Raw genomic sequence first — 17,500 nt, 5'->3', positions numbered from 1 at the left:
CGCGGCGGGGCCGGGCCCGCGGAGGGCCCCGTCCGGGCGCCGAGGGCTGCGCCACGCCGCCGCCTGCCTCGCTCCGCCGGCCCCGGTGCGGCTGTCGGGGAGGCGGCTCCGGCGCCGCGCCCGCCCGCCGCCGCCGCCGCTGCCAACGCCGGGGAGCGAGGCCCAGGCAGACTGGGCGGGGACGCGGGGCCGATCTGCCCTCCCCCGGGGTCCGGGGTCGGGGGGCGCCGGCGGCGGGCGGCCCCGAGCGGCGCGGCGGGGGCCGCGGGACGGCCGGCGCGGCGGGTCCCGAGTTGGTGGGAAGTGCGGTCCGCAGCCCGGAGCGCGGGGCGGCCAGGGCGGGCGCGGGGGGCGCGGAGGAGGGGGCCGGGGCAGGGGGAGGGGGCCGGGCGGCGGGGACGTCTGGGTTCCGCGCCCAATGGCTGGAGGGAGAGCGCCGCCGCCCAGCCCGCCCACTCCCCTCCCCCTCCCCTGCGCGCTCCCTCTCCCTCTCTCGCTCTCTCTTTCTCCTTCTCTCTTTTTCTCCCTCTCCCCCCCGTCCCCGCCTCCGCCCCGGCGCCAACTCCGCGGCGCCTCCTTAAAAAGCGCGCGGGAGTTGTAAAGGGCTGGGGGGCGGGGGGCGGCCTGGGGCCGGGAGAGCCGGGCCGAGAGGCGCCGGGCGGGGGGGGGGGGCAGAGCCGCGCGCGCCGAGCGGGCCCGGCTCCACCTTAAAAGCGGGCGCGTAGGGCCGGGTGGGTGGATAGCCGGGGAGGGGGCCGGAGTGTCCCGGCCGCGGGGCGGGCGGCGCGTGCGGCGGCGGCGGCGGCGGCGGCGGCGGGGAGGGGCCGGCTCGCGCTTCCCCCTCCTCCCATCCTCGGGACCCGCGCGCGCCCAGGAGGAGCGGGGTTTTTGTGTGAGTGTGCGTGTGTCTCGGTCTGTGCATTTTTTTTTCTTTTCTTTCTTTTCTTTCTTTTTTTTTTCTTTTTGCAAAGAAACAGCAGCGCCTCCGCCGCTCCACCGAGGCGCTGCGCCCCCCGGGGGGAGGGGGAAGAGCGGCGGCGGCGGCGGCGGCGGCGGCGGCGGCGGCGGCAGGAGGAGGAGAAGGAGGCGGGCGGCTGAGCGCGAGAGGGAGGGGAGCCGGGGCTTGAGCGGGGGAAGGGGGGGCGCCGCGCTGGGAGGGAGGCGGCGCGCACGGTGCAGCCGGGCCGGGCGGGAGGCATGGCGGGGCCCCCGGCCCTGCCCCCGCCGGACACGGCGGCGGCGGCCGCCGCCTCGTCGTCCGCCTCGTCCCCCCGCTACCAGGAGTGGATCCTGGACACCATCGACTCGCTGCGCTCGCGCAAGGCGCGGCCGGACCTGGAGCGCATCTGCCGGATGGTGAGGCGGCGGCACGGGCCGGAGCCGGAGCGCACGCGCGCCGAGCTGGAGAAGCTGATCCAGCAGCGCGCCGTGCTCCGGGTCAGCTACAAGGGGAGCATCTCGTACCGCAACGCGGCGCGCGTGCAGCCGCCGCGCCGGGGCGCCACCCCGCCCGTCCCCCCGCGCGGCCCCCGGGGGGCCGCCGCCGCCGCCGCGCCGCCCGCGCCCCCGCCCGCGCCGCCCGCGCCCGTCGCCTCCCCGCCCCGAGCGCCCCGGGCGGCGGCGGCCACAGCGCCCCCCTCGCCCGGCGCCCCGGCCCCGTCGCCGCCGCCCCGCGCGCAGCGGGCCGCGCCCCTGCCCCCGCCGCCGCCGCCTCCGGCCGGGGCGCCCTCGCCCGGCCCGCGCCGGGCCCCCCCGCCCGCCGGGGCCGCCGCCCGGGAGCCGCCGCCGCCGTCGCCGCTGCCGCTGCCGCTGCCGCCGGAGGGGGGCGCGTCTCGGAGCGGGCCGGCCCGGCCCGTGAGCCTGCGGGAAGTGGTGCGCTACCTCGGGGGCAGCGGCGGCGGCGGCGGCGGCGGCGGCGGCGGCGGCGGGGGCCGGCTGACCCGCGGGCGCGTGCAGGGGCTGCTGCTGGAGGAGGAGGCGGCGGCCGCCCGGGGCCGCCTCGAGCGCACCCGCATCGCCGGCCTTGCCCTGCCCCGGAACGATCGCTCGGGAAGGGCGCCTCCCGCCACCAGCTCCCGAGCGGCCCGGACCAAGGTAGGACTCGGGGCCGGGGCCAAAGTCCCGCGGGGGCGGGGGGCGGGGAGAGCGTTCCCAGGCGGGCCCGGGCTGGAAGCGGGGGGCCGCGGGGGGGCGGGGGGAGCTCGGGGTCTGGGGCCACAGAGGGCTTCGAGGCTCAGCCCAGGCCGGCCGGGAGGGAGGGAGGGAGCTGGGGCTCAGGACCCGGAGGGCCCGGCCGTGGGGTCGGCGCAGAGTCTGGCCCCGAAGGGACACAAAGCGAGCCCCGGCCGAAGCGGACCCGAAGCCCCGGGGTTGGGATCGGGCTTCCCACAGCGCGGCAGAGGCGCCTTGGGAAGAAGTCAACTCTGGACCCGGCCGGCTGGACAGACGCCTCTCCCGGGTCTAGCAGATAGAATGAGGCCATCCGGGGAATAGAGATGGACGAGAAAAGAGAGGCATAAACGTTCCAACCCTCCCGGTTTCTCCTCAGAAGTCCGGGGAAGAGTCCCTGAGGGAGGAGGAGGACGAAGAGGATGAAGAAGAGGTGTCTGCTCTGTCAGAGGGGTCTGAGGTGCCGGAGGGAGAGGGTGCCCATGGTGGGCAGAACCAGTACAATGGAGAGACTGGCCAGCGGGAAAGTGGCAAGGAGAGGCCCAGAGAGTGGAGTTCCTCCCTGGCACCGGGAAGACAAGATGAGGGTCACCGGTCAGCCCTAGCAGATGGCACCCGAGAGGCCTTCCCAATGGGAGTGGTGAAGATGGAAGGGGGTTCTGGTAAGAGAAAGGAACTGGGATTCTCTTCAAGATGGAGCAACCAGGGAGCTTACCTGGCTTTGTAAAAGTGGGTGGGGTCACCTGGGAGACCAGGTAGATTTGGAGGAAAGGGAATTCAGAGGGTTGGGACCTGACTGGGGAGGAAGGATAGGTACAAAAAGAGATAAGCTGACAAATATGCCCTTTTTCCCCCTAGCCTCAGCTGCCACAGGTCCGGATTCCCCTTCGCCCGTGCCTTTGCCCCCCGGAAAGCCAGCTTTGCCCAGTGCTGATGGAACTCCTTTCAGTTGCTCGTAAGTCAGTCGGTGAATTTTTTTTTTTTAATCTCTTACTTTGGGCCTGATGTTACAGCCTTAGAGCCAGGGCTGGTCCCTGGGAGTCAAATAAGAAATAACATTAGAACTTTCGAGGTAGAATTTGAGACTCAGTCATCCTAGTTTCTCAGCAATTAGAAGCTATAGGAACATGGGCAAGACACAGTCTTTCTGGGCTCGTTTTTTTCTTTGATAAAATGAGTACAATTAAGCCACCTCACAAGGTTGTGAGCAGTGGTGGAACTCCTGAATCGCAGTGACTTATCACTGTTCAGCCTTTCCCCTCTGGGTCTGTTTCCTACTCTGAAATAGGAATTGTAACCCTTGCCTTACCCCACCCCTATCCACTTCAGGAGGCTGGTATAAGTATCAAATGAGATGATTGGCAAAACATTTTCACATGTTAAATGTTGGCAAGTATTAAGATGGGGCAATGATAATGTTATGGTCTGTTTGGGCATCCATAGCTCTGGCAGGAAGGAAAAACCATCTGACCCTGTGGAGTGGACAGTGATGGATGTGGTAGAGTATTTCACTGAGGCTGGCTTTCCTGAGCAGGCTTCTGCTTTCCAGGAACAGGTGAGACCTCCATCTTGCTGGAGCCAGCACCCCATCCTGGGGTTCCATGCTCCCTTCCCTGGGTCCCTTGCCCCCTTCCATCGTGTGTGTGTGTGTGTGTGTGTGTGCCTGTGTGTCTCACATGAATCAGAGGAGTGCCATGTCAGGAGTGTGAGGAGGGAGTCCAAGGCCTGACCCAAGTGAACCCTGTTTTTTTTCCCATGCCCAGGAAATTGATGGGAAGTCCCTTCTGCTGATGCAGCGCACGGACGTGCTAACTGGCCTCTCAATCCGACTGGGGCCAGCCCTCAAAATCTATGAGCATCACATCAAGGTCCTTCAGCAGGGCCATTTTGAAGATGATGACCCTGATGGGTTTCTTGGCTGAACCCCAACTCTATGACCCTTGAACTTTCCCAGTCCTCTCCTTTTCCCCAGTTTCCTTGTGCCCCATCTGCCTAAGAGTCCCTAGCATCCGGGAACTCCCTAAGGGGGAGAACACCCTCTTCCCAACACACTCCCCAAAGAGATTCCAGGGAGGCTGGCGCCTCATTGTCACCCCCTTCCCAACTCCTCCCTTAACTGTAGGTATCTTTCTTCTGTCCACATCCTGCATTCCAAACTGGGGGTGATGGCAGGGGCAGATGCAGGGTCCTGCATCATACCAGGAGGGGACCCCAACCCCCTCCTCCCCCACTAGACTCCTTTGGGGGTAGGAATGCCCTCCTTTTTCCCTAGCCCTCCCCCCCCCCCCCAATTCAGCCAGACTTCACCTTTGTAAATGTTTCACCCAGAGGAAGACAGGACTGGACTGGCCTTTCCCTCTCACCTCACCTGGTCCCCTCTTCCCCAATGCCTATCCTTCCAACCTGGTCAGTTTGGACATCCCCAGGGTTGAAATGGTGGGTTGTCCTGTTTCCTTCCTCTCTCTCTCTCTCTCTCTCTCTCTCTCTCTCTGGTTGTTGCTCTGGCTGTCTAAGTTGCTTTTTAATATTGCACCTGAAGTTTTTTAAATAAAATTAAAAGAAAACTCTGATCCCTGTGTGTTCATGCACCTGCCTAATATGGGGTAAGGTGGTTTGAGCATCGGGATTCCTTGCTGGATTCTGTCATTAGGGAAAAAGTGGGAGATCACTATCAAATCATAGGCTGTAGCTCTAGAAATTACCTAAAAACATTTGGTCCAATCTCCTCGTTTACAAAATACCCCGGCAAGGGGTAGGTCCTGATCAGCATTCAATGAGTTAACATTTATTTATAAAGCACTTTGCCAACCTTTTTTAAAGTGCTCAATCAATTCCTATCACTTCTGTCTCCAAATTCAATGTTCCTTTCACCCATACTGTTGCTAGAATACAGAATGGAAAAGCCTCCACCTCAGTTTTGCCCACCTGAAAATTAAGGTCCTTCTGTCTCGATTATGGCCAAGGGTCCTACCAGCTCGGACATTTTATGCATGTTTCTAAGTGGCCTCCCCTCCCTGGGCCCCAGTTTCCTACTCGAACGTGAGAATACATACTGCCAGTCCCCAGGGAAATTTTGAGGTTAGAGGTAGAAAGAGTTAGAACGTCGGCGGCTCCACGCTTCTGGGCTAGGAAAGTGCTAGAGGATGGGGACATAGAGTGTGACCCCGAGCTCGGAGCGCGCTAGCCCGAGGCGCGTGGCCGCCGGGAGAGAAGCTCAACCCTGACCTGGCGCGTGTTGACATTCAAATGAGGCCCGGCCTCCCTTCTGAGGTGGTGGGAGTCGGCGAGCAGAAAGCCCCGGAGGCTGCTGCCCTCGAAAGCTGGGGGGAGGAGGGCCCAGTGTGGCCTCCCCACTTATCTCCCCCATGGCCAGCGAGTCCTGGTTCGGGGGGCTTCTGCCTCCCGGGGTCCGAGACCCCCTCCCAGCTGGAGACGCGGTTCCCGGACCTGCCCCTAACCCGCACAGCGGAGCCGAGCCCCCCTGGTCTGTGACCTCAGGCCGAGCAGGGGCTCCTGCCGATGCTGAGTCTGGGGGACCTGTCCCAGGGCAGCCTCTGGCTTCGGCCCCGCTGCCGGGGCCGCCCCCACCCCCTGGCCCGGGCCCAGCACTCCTACCCCTGGAGAGTATGTTCAGCCCCATCACGGAACAGCTCCGCTACCTGCTCAAGAAAGCAGAGGATTTTCAGAGCTACCTGCTCTACAGGTGATGGGGTCAGGTAGCCTGGCTATCCCGGGGAGCAGGAGAGGGAGGGACGGGGGTTGGGGGCGGAGCAGGCTAAGGTTGACCCAGGCTGGAGTTCCCCACCCTCCCATGACCAAACGGGGCTGTGCCCCTCCCCAGCAGGGACCGAGTCCAAAAGGAGCAGTTGGCCAAGGCGATGCCAACTTTCCTGCAGATGTGCCAGCCTTACTTCCTGTACCTGGAATCTGCTGCCAGGGGCATGCCCCCGATTCACGGGGCCCTGCAAGAGTTGGTTCGGAAAAAGGTGAGTCAGCAGAGAGGGGGAACTGGTTCCGGGGCCCTTACCCCCCCCCCATAAAAGTGAGGATCAGGAGCTTGGACATGGGGTGGGGAACTGCCTTCCTCCGCAATTGGGAGGAGCCACATCTGGGTTGATATGTGCTGTCCTCTCCCTCCAGCTGCTAGAAATCTCCCAACAGCTGGCCCTTAGGCTGGAGCAGCTGGTGCTTATGTATGCCTCCTTCGGGTTTGTGGTACTGGAAGAGACTGATCCCCTAAGGTAAACTGCGTTGGGGGAAGGGGGCCAGAAACAAGGAAGTCAGGGTCTACAGTGTGGTCCCAGATACTCCCATCCCCCTTTGACTCTCCCACCTCATAAATCCAAGGTCCCTGCAGGTCACCTCCAACCAGCCCCCTAGGATCTTTCTGCCTCTGAGTTACCCTCTGCTTGGACACTTCAGGTGACTGGGAACTCACTCTAAGCTCATTGGAATATAGGCCCTCACCCACAGCTGGTCAAGTCACTACACGCTTTTCTTCATGTATAAAATAGAAATACTTGTAGTACTTTCTAGAGTTGTTTAAGAGAAAGCACTTTTTTTAAGTTCAGCTCCATCATAAAAAAAAAACAAACAGAAAAACACTGGATTGAGAGTCTGAGTTCAAATTCTTGCCCTACTAACTTTCCTTGTATGGTGGATAAAGGGATGGGCTGGGAGTCAAGAAGACCTTGGGTTCAAATTCCTTTACAGACACTATCTGTTCAATCCTGGGCAAATCATTTAATTTGTAAGCCTCAGTTTCCTCATCTGTAAAATGAGATTGTACAGATGATCTTTGCAGGTTCTCTTCCAGTTCCGATCTATGGCAAGGTATTTAACCTCTCTTGGTCTTGGGGTGGTGGGTTTTGGACTAGATGATCTATAAAGATCTATAAAACCTAGCTCTCCTTTTTCATTTCCCAATCAGTGTCTCCTGTTTTTTCTGTGGAAAATTCTCACTGGGCCCCTCCCATCAAGTTTCAGTTTTCCGATACTGCTCTCCAGCCCCTTACACAGCTGGCCGACTTCCCAGATACCTATACAAGAAGATGCGCTGGAATCTAGAAGCTAGTCCTGAGACCAGCAACAGAGGACATGGGACTCATGTCGAATAGTGAGTCTCCCTGATTCACCCATCACTACCATTTTAAAATTTCTACTATGGGGGTGGCTAGGTGGTGCAGTGGATAGAGCACACCGGCTCTGGAGTCAGGAGTACCTGGGTTCAAATCCGATCTCAGACACTTAATAATTACCTAGCCATGTGGCCTCGGGCAAGCCACTTAACCCCATTGCCTTGCAAAAAAACTTAAAAATAAATAAAAATTTTAAAAATTTTTCTACTATCAGAAAGACCTCCCCATTAAAATCCCAAAGTACTTTTTTTAAAAAAATGGACTTAAAATGACTTGCTCCCAAAAAATTAAAAATAAATAAATAAAATGACTTGCCCAAGGTCACAGAGCTAGGTAATTATTAAGTGTCTGAGGTCAAATTTGAACTCAGGACTTTCTGACTCCAGGGCTGGTGCTCTACCCAAAGTACTTGTCACTCCTAATTCAAATCCCAGTCTCCCTGGTTAAGGCTGCCCCTAGAGAAAACTCTAAGCAAAGCAAGGGGCACCTGAGTTCTCAGTCAAGAGACCTGCCTTCAGTTTCCAGCTCTGATATTGTCTAGATGAATCCACTTCACTTCTCACTCAGTTTCACAGTCTTTAAAAATGGGGGAAACACTTTCTACTCCATGTGACTTAGGAGTTGTACGGCTGAGGACCAAACAATTAGCCTCTTCCAAGCTCAGGTTTTCACACTTATAAAACGAGGATAATGATACTTGCACTGGTTCAGGCAGAATCCTGGTGGGGAAAGCATTTCCCAAATCCAAACTGCTAGAGAAACTGTGCTTGTTTTCTAAAGTCCTTCTTCACAAGTACTTCGAGCTCTGCTTCCCTCCTCCTCCTCCTCCCCGTGCACAAGAACACTCGGGGTCAGACTGTAACTGCATCCTATTCCCTCCATTCCTTTCCCACAGCTACTTCCTGTGCTATCGCGATACCTGGGAAGACACGGGCAAGAGTCCTGCCAACTCTTGTGCCCAGATCCAAAAGCTCTGGTCCATCGGGCGCTGGGTGCCCCTGGGCCCAGGCCAAGATGGTTCCTCGGATATCTATTCCTGGTAAGGGAGTGGGGCTGTTTTGGAAATCTGACCCTACTCCGATCGCCTAATCTCGAGTTTTCTCCCCAAGAATGGGAGGAGGAGGGGGGGAGGAGGGGGATTAGCTTCCCTAAACATTTTCTAGTTTCCACCCCCTTCAGAACACTGGTGGCAAAGGAGTTCTTGTTTTCTCGGGCCCCAGGCACGGGGGAGGGAGGCAGGTGGTGCGGCGCAGGGTCGGGCTCCCTCCCGCTCTGCCGCCGCGGTCCCTGGGGCGGCCTCGAGCTGGAGATGCGCCCCCTCCCCGGCAGGATCCTGTGCCCTCAGCCCCCGGGGGAGTACCAGCAGCTGCTGACCATCGGCTTCGAGGAGCCGTCGCACACCCTGGCCACCGACCTGCTGGTACAGATTCTCACGGGCCAGGCCGGCAGCGCGGGCCGAGCCCCGAGTGCCGCCTCGGCTGGCCCGGGGTGGCCCGGGGCGCCCGGGCCCTGAAGTCCCTCCGTCGGGCGGCCCCGGCTCCGGGCTAAGGGGCTCGGGGTGGGGGCGGGCATCCTCCTCCGGCGCCCTGACCCCCAGGCAGCCTAGGAGGAAAGACGGGGCGCCTCCCCCGGGGCGGGAGCGCCGACTCTGGGCGGGTTTAATAAAGACAGAAAGACTTGAGAGGAGCCTCGGTCTGGGCGCGCCGCGCGGAGCTGGCACCGCGTCCCTCCCGTCGAGGGGAAGCGGGCGGGGGAGGGGGGCGGGCGAGCCGCCTGGGGAGCGGGGAGGGGGGCCGGCTCCCGGGCGGCGGGTGGGGGAGGGGACGGAGGCGCATGCTCAGCGCGGCCCTGGAAGCCAAACGGAAGCGCGCTGCCCCAACACTTCCGGAAACCGGAGAGCGGGCCGCAAAGTTGATGGATCGCGGTCCTTTCCCAGCCCCGAGACCGCGGAGCAGGGCTTCTGAATGCGGGAGAGGTATTTTAATCAAGAAACGGTCTATTAAAAAAAAAAAAAGAGCAGCCGCCAGGTGTAACAGAAAGATCCCTGGACTGGGAGGGTCGGGACCTGGGTTCGAATGGAATTTTGACCGAGTAGCTGCGTCACCCAGAGAAAAGTCCCGTTCCTCCCTCCGGGACCCCTTTATTTACCCCCCCCTCCCCGGAAAATAAATAAGGGGATTAGGACTAATTTATTGCGAGTCAAAATGTCTTCCGGGCTCGGTTTTCTCTTCTCTGAAGACGGGAATTAGATAGTCCTCCACCTGTCCGGCTAAGGTTGCACTTAATGACCTCCAAGGTCCCTTCCAGCGCCGGCCTCGGAAAGACTACGACTCCCAGGGTGCCCTGCGGAACAGGCCTGTCACGTGCTCCGGGAGGAGCCCGAGGGGGACTGGCCCGGATGGCGGCTCACCCTCCCTTCTTCGCGGAGGGACTCACAGGCCCCGTTGCCCCCCCCCCCCCCAGGGTCGAGGTGATATCTTCCGGTTAACTCCGCGTGGGCTGGGGTCGGGGCTGCTGGCCCCGGGCCGCTCCCGGACACCGCCCTGCGGCCGCGGTGGGAACTGCAGCTCGGCGGCGCCCGCTCCATTCCGCCTCCCTTCGGCAGCGCCGGGAATCGCGGCTCCCCGGGTGCCCCTCGCGGTCCGGCTTGGGAGGAAGGAGCCGAGGGTCCGCAGGGAGCCGAGAGCCGAGCGCGTCCCCTCCACAGGTGGGCAGCCCCGGCGGCGGAAGGCCCCTCGGCCAAGCCAGCCCTTTCCCCTCGGGCGCTTGTGGTTCTGTGTATGCAAAGGAGAGGTGACGGGGGGCGCAGTGGACGGAGCGCCGGCCCTGGAGGCAGGAGGACCTGAGTTCAAGTGCGACCTCAGAGGCTTCATAAAGACCTAGCTGTGTGGCCTTGGGCAAGCCGCTTAACACCATTGTCTTGCAAAAACTAAACAAAAAACATTAAAAAAAAAAAGAGGTGATTTAATCAACATGAAAAACTTCCACTGTGGGAACCCCTCCATCGATGCAAATCTCAACCAGCCCGTAATTTATAAAATCTGTGGAGGGGAGGGGGCTTGGAGGAGAGAGGACAAGCATTTGTTTACGCTGTGGGCCAGTCACCTTTTATCTCAGAGATCTAGAACTGCAAGTGACCTAGGAAGCCATTTAATCTACATTTTACAGATTTGGAAGGAATGCTTGTCTAGTCACAGAGGCAGAATTTGAATCCAGATCCTCTGACTCCAGAATCACTGCTGCTTCTCTAGGACTAGATTTAGTCAATCAAGAGTTGATTTAGGGGTGGCTAGGTGGCACAGTGGATAGAGCACCGGCCCTGGAGTCAGGAGGACCTGAGTTCAAGTCCAGCCTCAGACACTTCATAATGACCTAGCTGTGTGACCTTGGGCAAGTCACTTAACCCCATTGCCTTGCCAAAAAAAAACTAAAAACTATATAAAAACTAAAAAACTAAAAACTAAAAAAAAAAGTTGCTTTAGATGCTGTGAAGTTGAATGGCTTGCGTAGCTTAAATCCGCCCCTGCATAATTTCTTCCCTTTATTCCTGACTCTTCCCAAGGCTAGTCCGCTAGTCCCTCTTCCCAAGGAGTCTTTCAAATATTTGAACGCACGTGGTATCATCTCTCCTCTTACCATTCACTTTTCCAGGCTAATCATCTGCAGTTACTTCAGCAAAGTCTGCCAAATCTCCAATTTTGTAAAAAAGCTCTCTTGACCGTCAGTTTTTCAAAGACCCTCCTCAAATGTGATACAAATGGTACATTTTGCTTCATGGCATCTTGTATTTTTTCGGTAGCATCTCTTCTGGAGTTGTTTGACTCTTCTGTTACCATTTAACTTTTTGTCTTGTCTTGAGAGCTAGACTGCCTCTTGAGAACTTTGGTGGATCTCCCACAGTGTCTCACATAAGGTAGAAAACAGCAGATGTTCAATGAATGTATGCTGCTAACTGATGGATGTTCAGTCCAGGCTGAAAGGAGGAAGGCATTTGGGATAGAAAAGGAGGGCATTCTAAGGGGAAAGAAACAGAGAATGGTACCATCCCTCTCTTCTTGGGGATCAGTCTGATACAAGGGGTTCTTGTGTCTTGAGTCCATTTGACAATCTAGTGAAGCCTATATACTCCTTCTTAGAATTGCATTTTAAACACATAAAATACATAGGATTCCAAAAGAAATTAATTGGCATACAATTATCAAAACCCTTTTTTTAATTCACAAACCCCAGGTTAAAAAATGGAGGCAGTAGGGACCCTGAAAGATGTACAACTCAAATAGAGGAGACTTCCTAGCTATTCTACTGAGCAAAATCATTTTCATCTGTGCTTCATTTTCCTCATTGGAAAATATGGGTAATAATACATCTGGTCCCTACCTTACAGGGTGGTTATGAAGATCTAAAGAGACAAATGATATAAAGCATTTTACAGACCTTCCATCATTCAACAAATGTTAGCTGTTATTATCATTATTGATAAGTACCCTAAGAGGGGAGAAAGCATGCCCATCTGGAGCAATGGGAGGAGCAGTTGAGCTCCAGCTGGCCTTTCCAGATATTTTATTCCACTTCCACTTCCCCTCTAGAATGTTTTGGGTGCCAGTCAGACTAGCTTACTAGCTATTTATTCCCTGACCTCAGCCTTCCACATTGTGCTCTGGAACCAGTTAAGGGGTAGAGTATTTGTCTTAGTTTTTCATCTGGGAGAAGGAAACAGCCATGTCCTGGTCAAGAAAATCCTTAATGGGGTCATGAAGAGCCAGATATGATTGAACAACAAATGGTATACTGCAACCCAAGTTCAAATCTGACCTCAAACACTTGTGTGCTTTTTGCCACAAGGCAAGTCATTTTACCTTTTGTCTGCCTCAGTTTTCTCCACTGTCAAATGAGAGTGATAATAATAGTTCCCAGAGCTGATGTGGAAGATAAAGTGAGACTATTTGTAAAAGCACTTTGCAAATGGTAAAGTAGCACATAAATGTCAGCATGCCCTCTGTGCTGTGGCACACCCTGTTTGTCTCCCATGCCTGGAATGCTCTCTCCTCACCCATGCCCTTTATAAGCTTTCCCTTGTTTCAAGGTTCAGCATAAGAGCAACTCCTAAGAAACTTCTTTCTGGATCCTCTCAATTATTCCCTCATCAGATTGATTCAAATTTATTTCCTTGTGTAGCTAGTGGCACAGTGAGCTTTTAACCAAAAAGAATGAAATCCAGTCTCACATCCTTCTAGCCTAGACTCTAAGCAATGCTATTAACCTTTTTTGGTCTCTGTTTCCTCACCCATAAAATGGGTGGGGAGGATGGAATTCTCTCAGCTTCCTCCCAGCTGTTGTAGTCCCTTCCCTCTAGAATTAGGCAAGGCTTATTTTTAGTTTTTGTCTTTGTATCTCCATGACTTGAGGCTTCCTTAAGTGCTTAATATATGTAGCTGATGTAATGAATAAATAGATCTGATATTTGAACTGGGTCTTGGAGCAGAGGTAGCATTTCAACAGGTAGAGCTAAAGGAACAGGGAAGCTAGAGGAAGCAGTCTGGGCAAAGAAAGGTTCAGAGTGGGACAAGTACTTCCTGTCTGGGATCTTTATTGGGCCAGCATCCAGTAGGCATCTAAGAAGTACCAGGCTGAAAAATAAGATCCCTCTCTTCACAGAGTTTACAATCTTATGAATATGGGAGAGGGAAATTGTGTATGACATATACACAGAAAATTATTATAAGAGATGGAATGTAGGAGGCAGCTAAGTGTCATAATGGGTGCTGGAGTCAAAAAGACCTCAGAGTGCAAACCTGGCCTCAGACACTTGATACTTTACTAGCTGGGTGAGTCATTTAACCTTGGAAAAATAAACAAAAAAAATTTTTTTTTGTAAGAGATAGAATGTAATAAGGACAAAGGAGATATTCAGGGAACCTATTCTAAGGAATTTGAGGGAATCAAGATAATATTCAACTGAAGGCAAATGGTGAAAGCTTCCAGAAGGTGGCACCCAAATGGGGTCTTCAAGGAAGAGAATTTCCCTGGACAGAGATGAGGGAAGCACATTAAAGAGATAGCTATTGATCCCACAGAGGTAATATGGAAAGGCAAGAGGGAGCAGGTTCTTAGTCTGGTATGGCTAAAATGACAAGGGGGGAGAGAGGAGGACGAAAGAGGAGAGAATGACTGGAAAGCCTTGAATGTCACTACAAAGAGTTTGTATTTTATCCTGTATAATGTAAGGAACTAAAGTTCTTTTGGTCAAGGACCTGCTCCCTTTGGGACATGAGGATGGATTGGATGGGGGGAGAAGTTGGAAACATGAATACTAATTCAGAGGTATTGTGCCTAGTGAAGAGTTCTGTGAAGCCTGGTTTTGAATTCCTGATGATGTCCACATGATGATGTTTGTCCTTGTTCTTTTTTTTTTGCAAGGCAAATGGGGTTAAGTGGCTTGCCCAAGGCCACACAGCTAGGTAATTATTAAGTGTCTGAGACCGGATTTGAACCCAGGTACTGCTGACTCCAAGGCTGGTGCTTTATCCACTATGCCACCTAGCTGCCCCTGTCCTTGTTCTTGAAGAAGACCATGACATCAGGGGAGGTGATGCCATGACAAGCATATAAATTGCATTTGAGTGAGGGGGGTGCTGTGCTAAGTCACCAGACTCACTTTTTCTTTCAGAACCATCTGGGTCCAGTGGCCCTACATGAATCAAGATGACTGGAGATATCCCTGGATGCCAAGCAATCAGGGTTAAGTGACTTGTCCAAGGTCACACAGCCAGTAACTGTCAAGTGTCTGAGGTGGGATTCCAACTCCTGTCCTCCTGTCTCCTAGGCCATTACCACCTAAACTACCTAATTTTGGATTTTTTAACTACTTACACCCATAAGTGTAACCATGGGCAAATCACTTAACCCCTCCTTCAGAGACTTGTTTTCCTCCTGTAAAAAGATGGGGTCCTATTGGTTCTCTCGGTTCCCCCAGCCTCAAATTCTTTCATCCTGGGCCTACGTGTGGGTTGGAAGTTGCAGTCTATCCTCCAAATCCTTTCCCTTTCAGCCTGTTTTTCAAGGGGAGAAGTGAGAGTGCATTGCCTATTTTAGGCCACGCGGAGGCAGCATGAGACAAGACCTTGAGGCTCCAGCAGTTGGGGATGAGGTTGCGCCGCACCCTGAGCATCCCAGAATACGCGGAGGGAGGGATAAAAGTCAGAGCTAAGATCTCCCTGGAAAGAAGGACGTGAATTGATCGACCTCTTCCTCCTCCTCCCACGGCCATGGTCCCAGGGAACTAGCTGGCCTGGGGCAGCAGATAAGGGGCTGCCAGCTCTCTCCTAAGTAACAAGAGCCAGATTCCGGAGGGTTCCTCCCGTAGCTTTCCCAGGCTCCAGAGCTCCCCCCACACTCCGCATCACCCCGCCCCCCAGGCTTGGTCAGAATCAGACCCACCAGAAATGCTTTGCTTTCCCCAGTTTCTTGCTTTTCTTTCCTCCCTCTCCCTGGACGGCGTGTCATGGAGTCCCTAGGGAAGAAAGAGCCACAGACAAACAACCCTGGGAAGAAGGGTATTTATTGATGGCACAGTGAACAGAGAAGGTTGGGGAGGGGCCCCTCTCCCCCAACCATGTAACAGTCAGAGGCCTGAGTATGGACTCCCAGAGAGGATAGGGGAGGTAGGCATTGTCTCTCTCCTGGATAAATTAAGGGGCCACAGCGACATTGGGGACAGGTGGCCAATCAGAAGCCCGAACTGGTGGAAGGAGGTAGCGTAACCAATCAGAATTCCCAGTCCGAGTTAGGGGGAAAAGTTTAAAAATGTGTGTGTGTGGGGGGGGGTGTAGGGTCGGGGGGGATAATCAATTAAGGCTCCCCAGTCAGGGCTACTGGAGGAGAGGGTATAAGCAATTGAGGATCCCCAGTCCAAGTTAATGAGAGGGAAGGGACAGGTGCCCAGTTAGTCACTTCTCCTCTCTCAGTGGCTCCTTGGTGTGGATCACGATTTTGTCCCTCAGTTGAAGGACCAGGCACCACCATGGTAATCCTGGGAAGGAGCGGGAACAACACAAGGTGAGTAAGTCAAAGGGCAGAAGAAATAGAACTGGGCAAAGAAATGTTTCTTAGTCTATGATCTGAGCTGCCATTCCAGAGCTATCCAAGTCATCCAGTAGTACACTTTCATTTCACAGAATCTGAAGCCCCAGACTTCATTTCACATGACTTGCTCAGGCTCACACAAATAGTGAATAGAGAGCACCATTAAGCCTCCAGAAGCTTTGACTCTAAACTTTAGTGCCTTTTCTTGGTATCTAGACCTTAGATGATCATCTCTAAAATGAGGGGGGGGGCAGGAGCTCTAGCTGTTTTTCTCTAGTGTGGGGTGTAGTGGACAGCATTTATTCTGGTATTGGAAGAAATTGGTTCCTAATTCCATCTTTGCCCCCTATTTATCTGTGTGACCTTGGACAAATCATTTAACCCTCCTCCCCCCTCTTCCCCCAGGCTTCAGTTTACTTCTCTGTAAAATGAGAGGCTTGTACTAGATGGCCTCTGAAGTCCCTTCCAGGCCTATGATCTCATTCCCCCCCTGTCTCTCTTGTTTGTTTCTTTTTTACAGAAGGGGAAACTGAAGTTCAGAGAAGTGTCCAAGAAAAGGAACCAGCCTTAGGTCAGAGTGGAGATGAGTAGTTCAGCTAATACTGGAGCCCAGGCCTCCAGACTGTGCTGTCCATTCCACTGGGGCAGTCCCCATATGCTCTAGAGTCTGGGGAGCAAAAGAGTGGCACCTGAGCGCCTGCTTGGAGTGGAGTCTCAAGGGGGAGAAGTCCAGGAATTGGCACCAGGGTAAATTCCTGAATGCCGAAGACATTTCTCACCTGTTCTAGGCCGTTCTCAGAGTTCCTTCGAGGGGGCCACACGACTGCAAGTTTTCCCGAGGGTGTGCTCTCTGCAATGAAAGGGGACAAATAAAGTAAGGAAGGGCAGCATCTTTGCCATCCCACAGGTGATTTTCCTGTTTTATGGTCCGGAAAATTTCCTCCTCCCCACCCCACCTTCTAGCCTGGCTCCCGGGGCCATAGCAGTCCACGCCCTACTAATGTACACAGCAGCTAGAGGCCTGCTCTGGGCCTCTCCACCCCCATTCCCCATTCCCTGGAGCGGACTCCCTCAGTCCCGTTAAAGGTCCGACGGCAGAAGCCTCCGGCTGAGGCCCGTCCAGAGCCTGGGGACCCTGTAACTTACCGGTGAGACTCGGGGTGGGCTCCTTGAACTCAGAGGTCCCGTAGATGCTGCGCCTCTGGCGCTGCAGCTCCCGCTCCCTCTGGCGAACCTCTCGGACCTCCTGCTCCAGCAGAGACAGATGAACTCGACGGGACGGGGCTGGGGTCGTAGTGGAGACCTGGGTCAAAACCAGATCCGGGGCCGGGGCCGGCGTTGGGGCCGGACCCGGGGGCCGGACAACTGGGGCCGATGCCGAAGCAAAAGCCGGGCTCGGGGCGCTGGAGGCAGGGGCTAAAGGCGGGACCGGGGCGCGCGGGACCGGGGCCGGGGCCGGATCCGGCGTCCGGGCGATAGCTGGAGCCGGGTTTCGGGCCAGAGCCGTCGCTAGAACGGGAGCAAAGGTGGGAACCTGAGCTAGGACTGGGGGCCGGAGCCGGCTGCGATGCTCCAGAACCACCACGTGGGCGGCGCCCCTGGCCTCGGTGAACGAGGGGCCCCGGCCCCCGGCCTGCGCCCGCGGCTCGAAAGGCAGCCGGCGCTGGCTCAGAGGCTGCGGCCCCCGGCCCCCCGCGGGCTCCGAGCCCAGGCGCACCAGCGCCTCCTCCCGGAGCGCCTCCCGCGCGATGTCGCGCTGCATCTGGGCGCCCGCCCGGGCGCTCTCCACGTCCCGGGGCAGCCCAGGCCCGGGGCCTGGCAGCAGGCTGAGGACGGGCCGGAGGCGCAGCTCCACCAGCTCCCCACCCGCGAAGCTGGGGCTCAAGCCCCGGCTCCGGCGCAGGCTCGCCTCGCGCTCCTGGCTCAGACGGATCTCCCTCTCAATGGGGGTCTCGGTGGCCGTCCCGGGGGGCTCCATGCCCAGCTTGGCGCCCCTGGCAGCGGCCGGCCCCGGGCTCTGAGGCATCCAGGGCTGCAGACCGCCGGCCCCGCCCGACTCTCCTCTCCGCCCGCCCCTGGCCTCCAGGAACTGCCCCCCCTCGCCCCGGGGG

At 56.3% G+C, this 17,500-nt stretch overlaps 3 protein-coding genes across 5 annotated transcripts; 2 read left to right on the top strand and 1 right to left on the bottom strand.

Annotated features, from left to right (window-relative positions):
* Positions 1-1,134: 1,134 nt before the first annotated feature.
* Positions 1,135-4,739, top strand: SAMD1 (sterile alpha motif domain containing 1). The gene is made up of 5 exons (XM_074203604.1): positions 1,135-2,094; positions 2,549-2,831; positions 3,028-3,124; positions 3,613-3,724; positions 3,933-4,739. The coding sequence occupies exons 1-5, from the start codon at positions 1,198-1,200 to the stop codon at positions 4,089-4,091; spliced, it is 1,548 nt and encodes a 515-aa protein (XP_074059705.1). The 5' UTR covers positions 1,135-1,197; the 3' UTR covers positions 4,092-4,739.
* A 663-nt stretch (positions 4,740-5,402) lies between these two features.
* On the top strand, positions 5,403-16,836 carry CXH19orf67 (chromosome X C19orf67 homolog). Of its 2 annotated transcripts, none has more exons than XM_074203599.1 (6): positions 5,403-5,872; positions 6,014-6,155; positions 6,310-6,410; positions 7,100-7,285; positions 8,203-8,346; positions 15,910-16,836. In XM_074203599.1, coding segments are annotated over exons 1-6 (912 nt in total). In that variant the 5' UTR covers positions 5,403-5,534; the 3' UTR covers positions 15,911-16,836. The 2 variants fall into 2 exon arrangements, with proteins under 2 accessions (XP_074059700.1, XP_074059699.1); XM_074203598.1 differs by lacking the exon at positions 15,910-16,836 and adding an exon at positions 8,637-8,976.
* On the bottom strand, positions 14,848-17,500 carry MISP3 (MISP family member 3). 2 transcript variants are annotated; one of them, XM_074203597.1, is made up of 3 exons: positions 16,536-17,489; positions 16,169-16,239; positions 14,848-15,336 (listed from the first exon to the last, which is right to left on the bottom strand). In XM_074203597.1, exons 1-3 carry the CDS (start codon positions 17,413-17,415, stop codon positions 15,304-15,306), a joined length of 984 nt encoding a protein of 327 aa, XP_074059698.1. In that variant the 5' UTR covers positions 17,416-17,489; the 3' UTR covers positions 14,848-15,303. The 2 variants fall into 2 exon arrangements, with proteins under 2 accessions (XP_074059698.1, XP_074059696.1); XM_074203595.1 differs by lacking the exon at positions 14,848-15,336 and having other exon boundaries at positions 15,343-16,239; positions 16,536-17,500.

Source organism: Macrotis lagotis, chromosome X (assembly GCF_037893015.1).
Source record: "Macrotis lagotis isolate mMagLag1 chromosome X, bilby.v1.9.chrom.fasta, whole genome shotgun sequence".
Lineage (NCBI taxonomy): Eukaryota > Metazoa > Chordata > Mammalia > Peramelemorphia > Peramelidae > Macrotis > Macrotis lagotis.
Note: the sequence above shows the minus strand (reverse complement) of the source record. Positions and strands in the feature narration are given on the sequence as shown.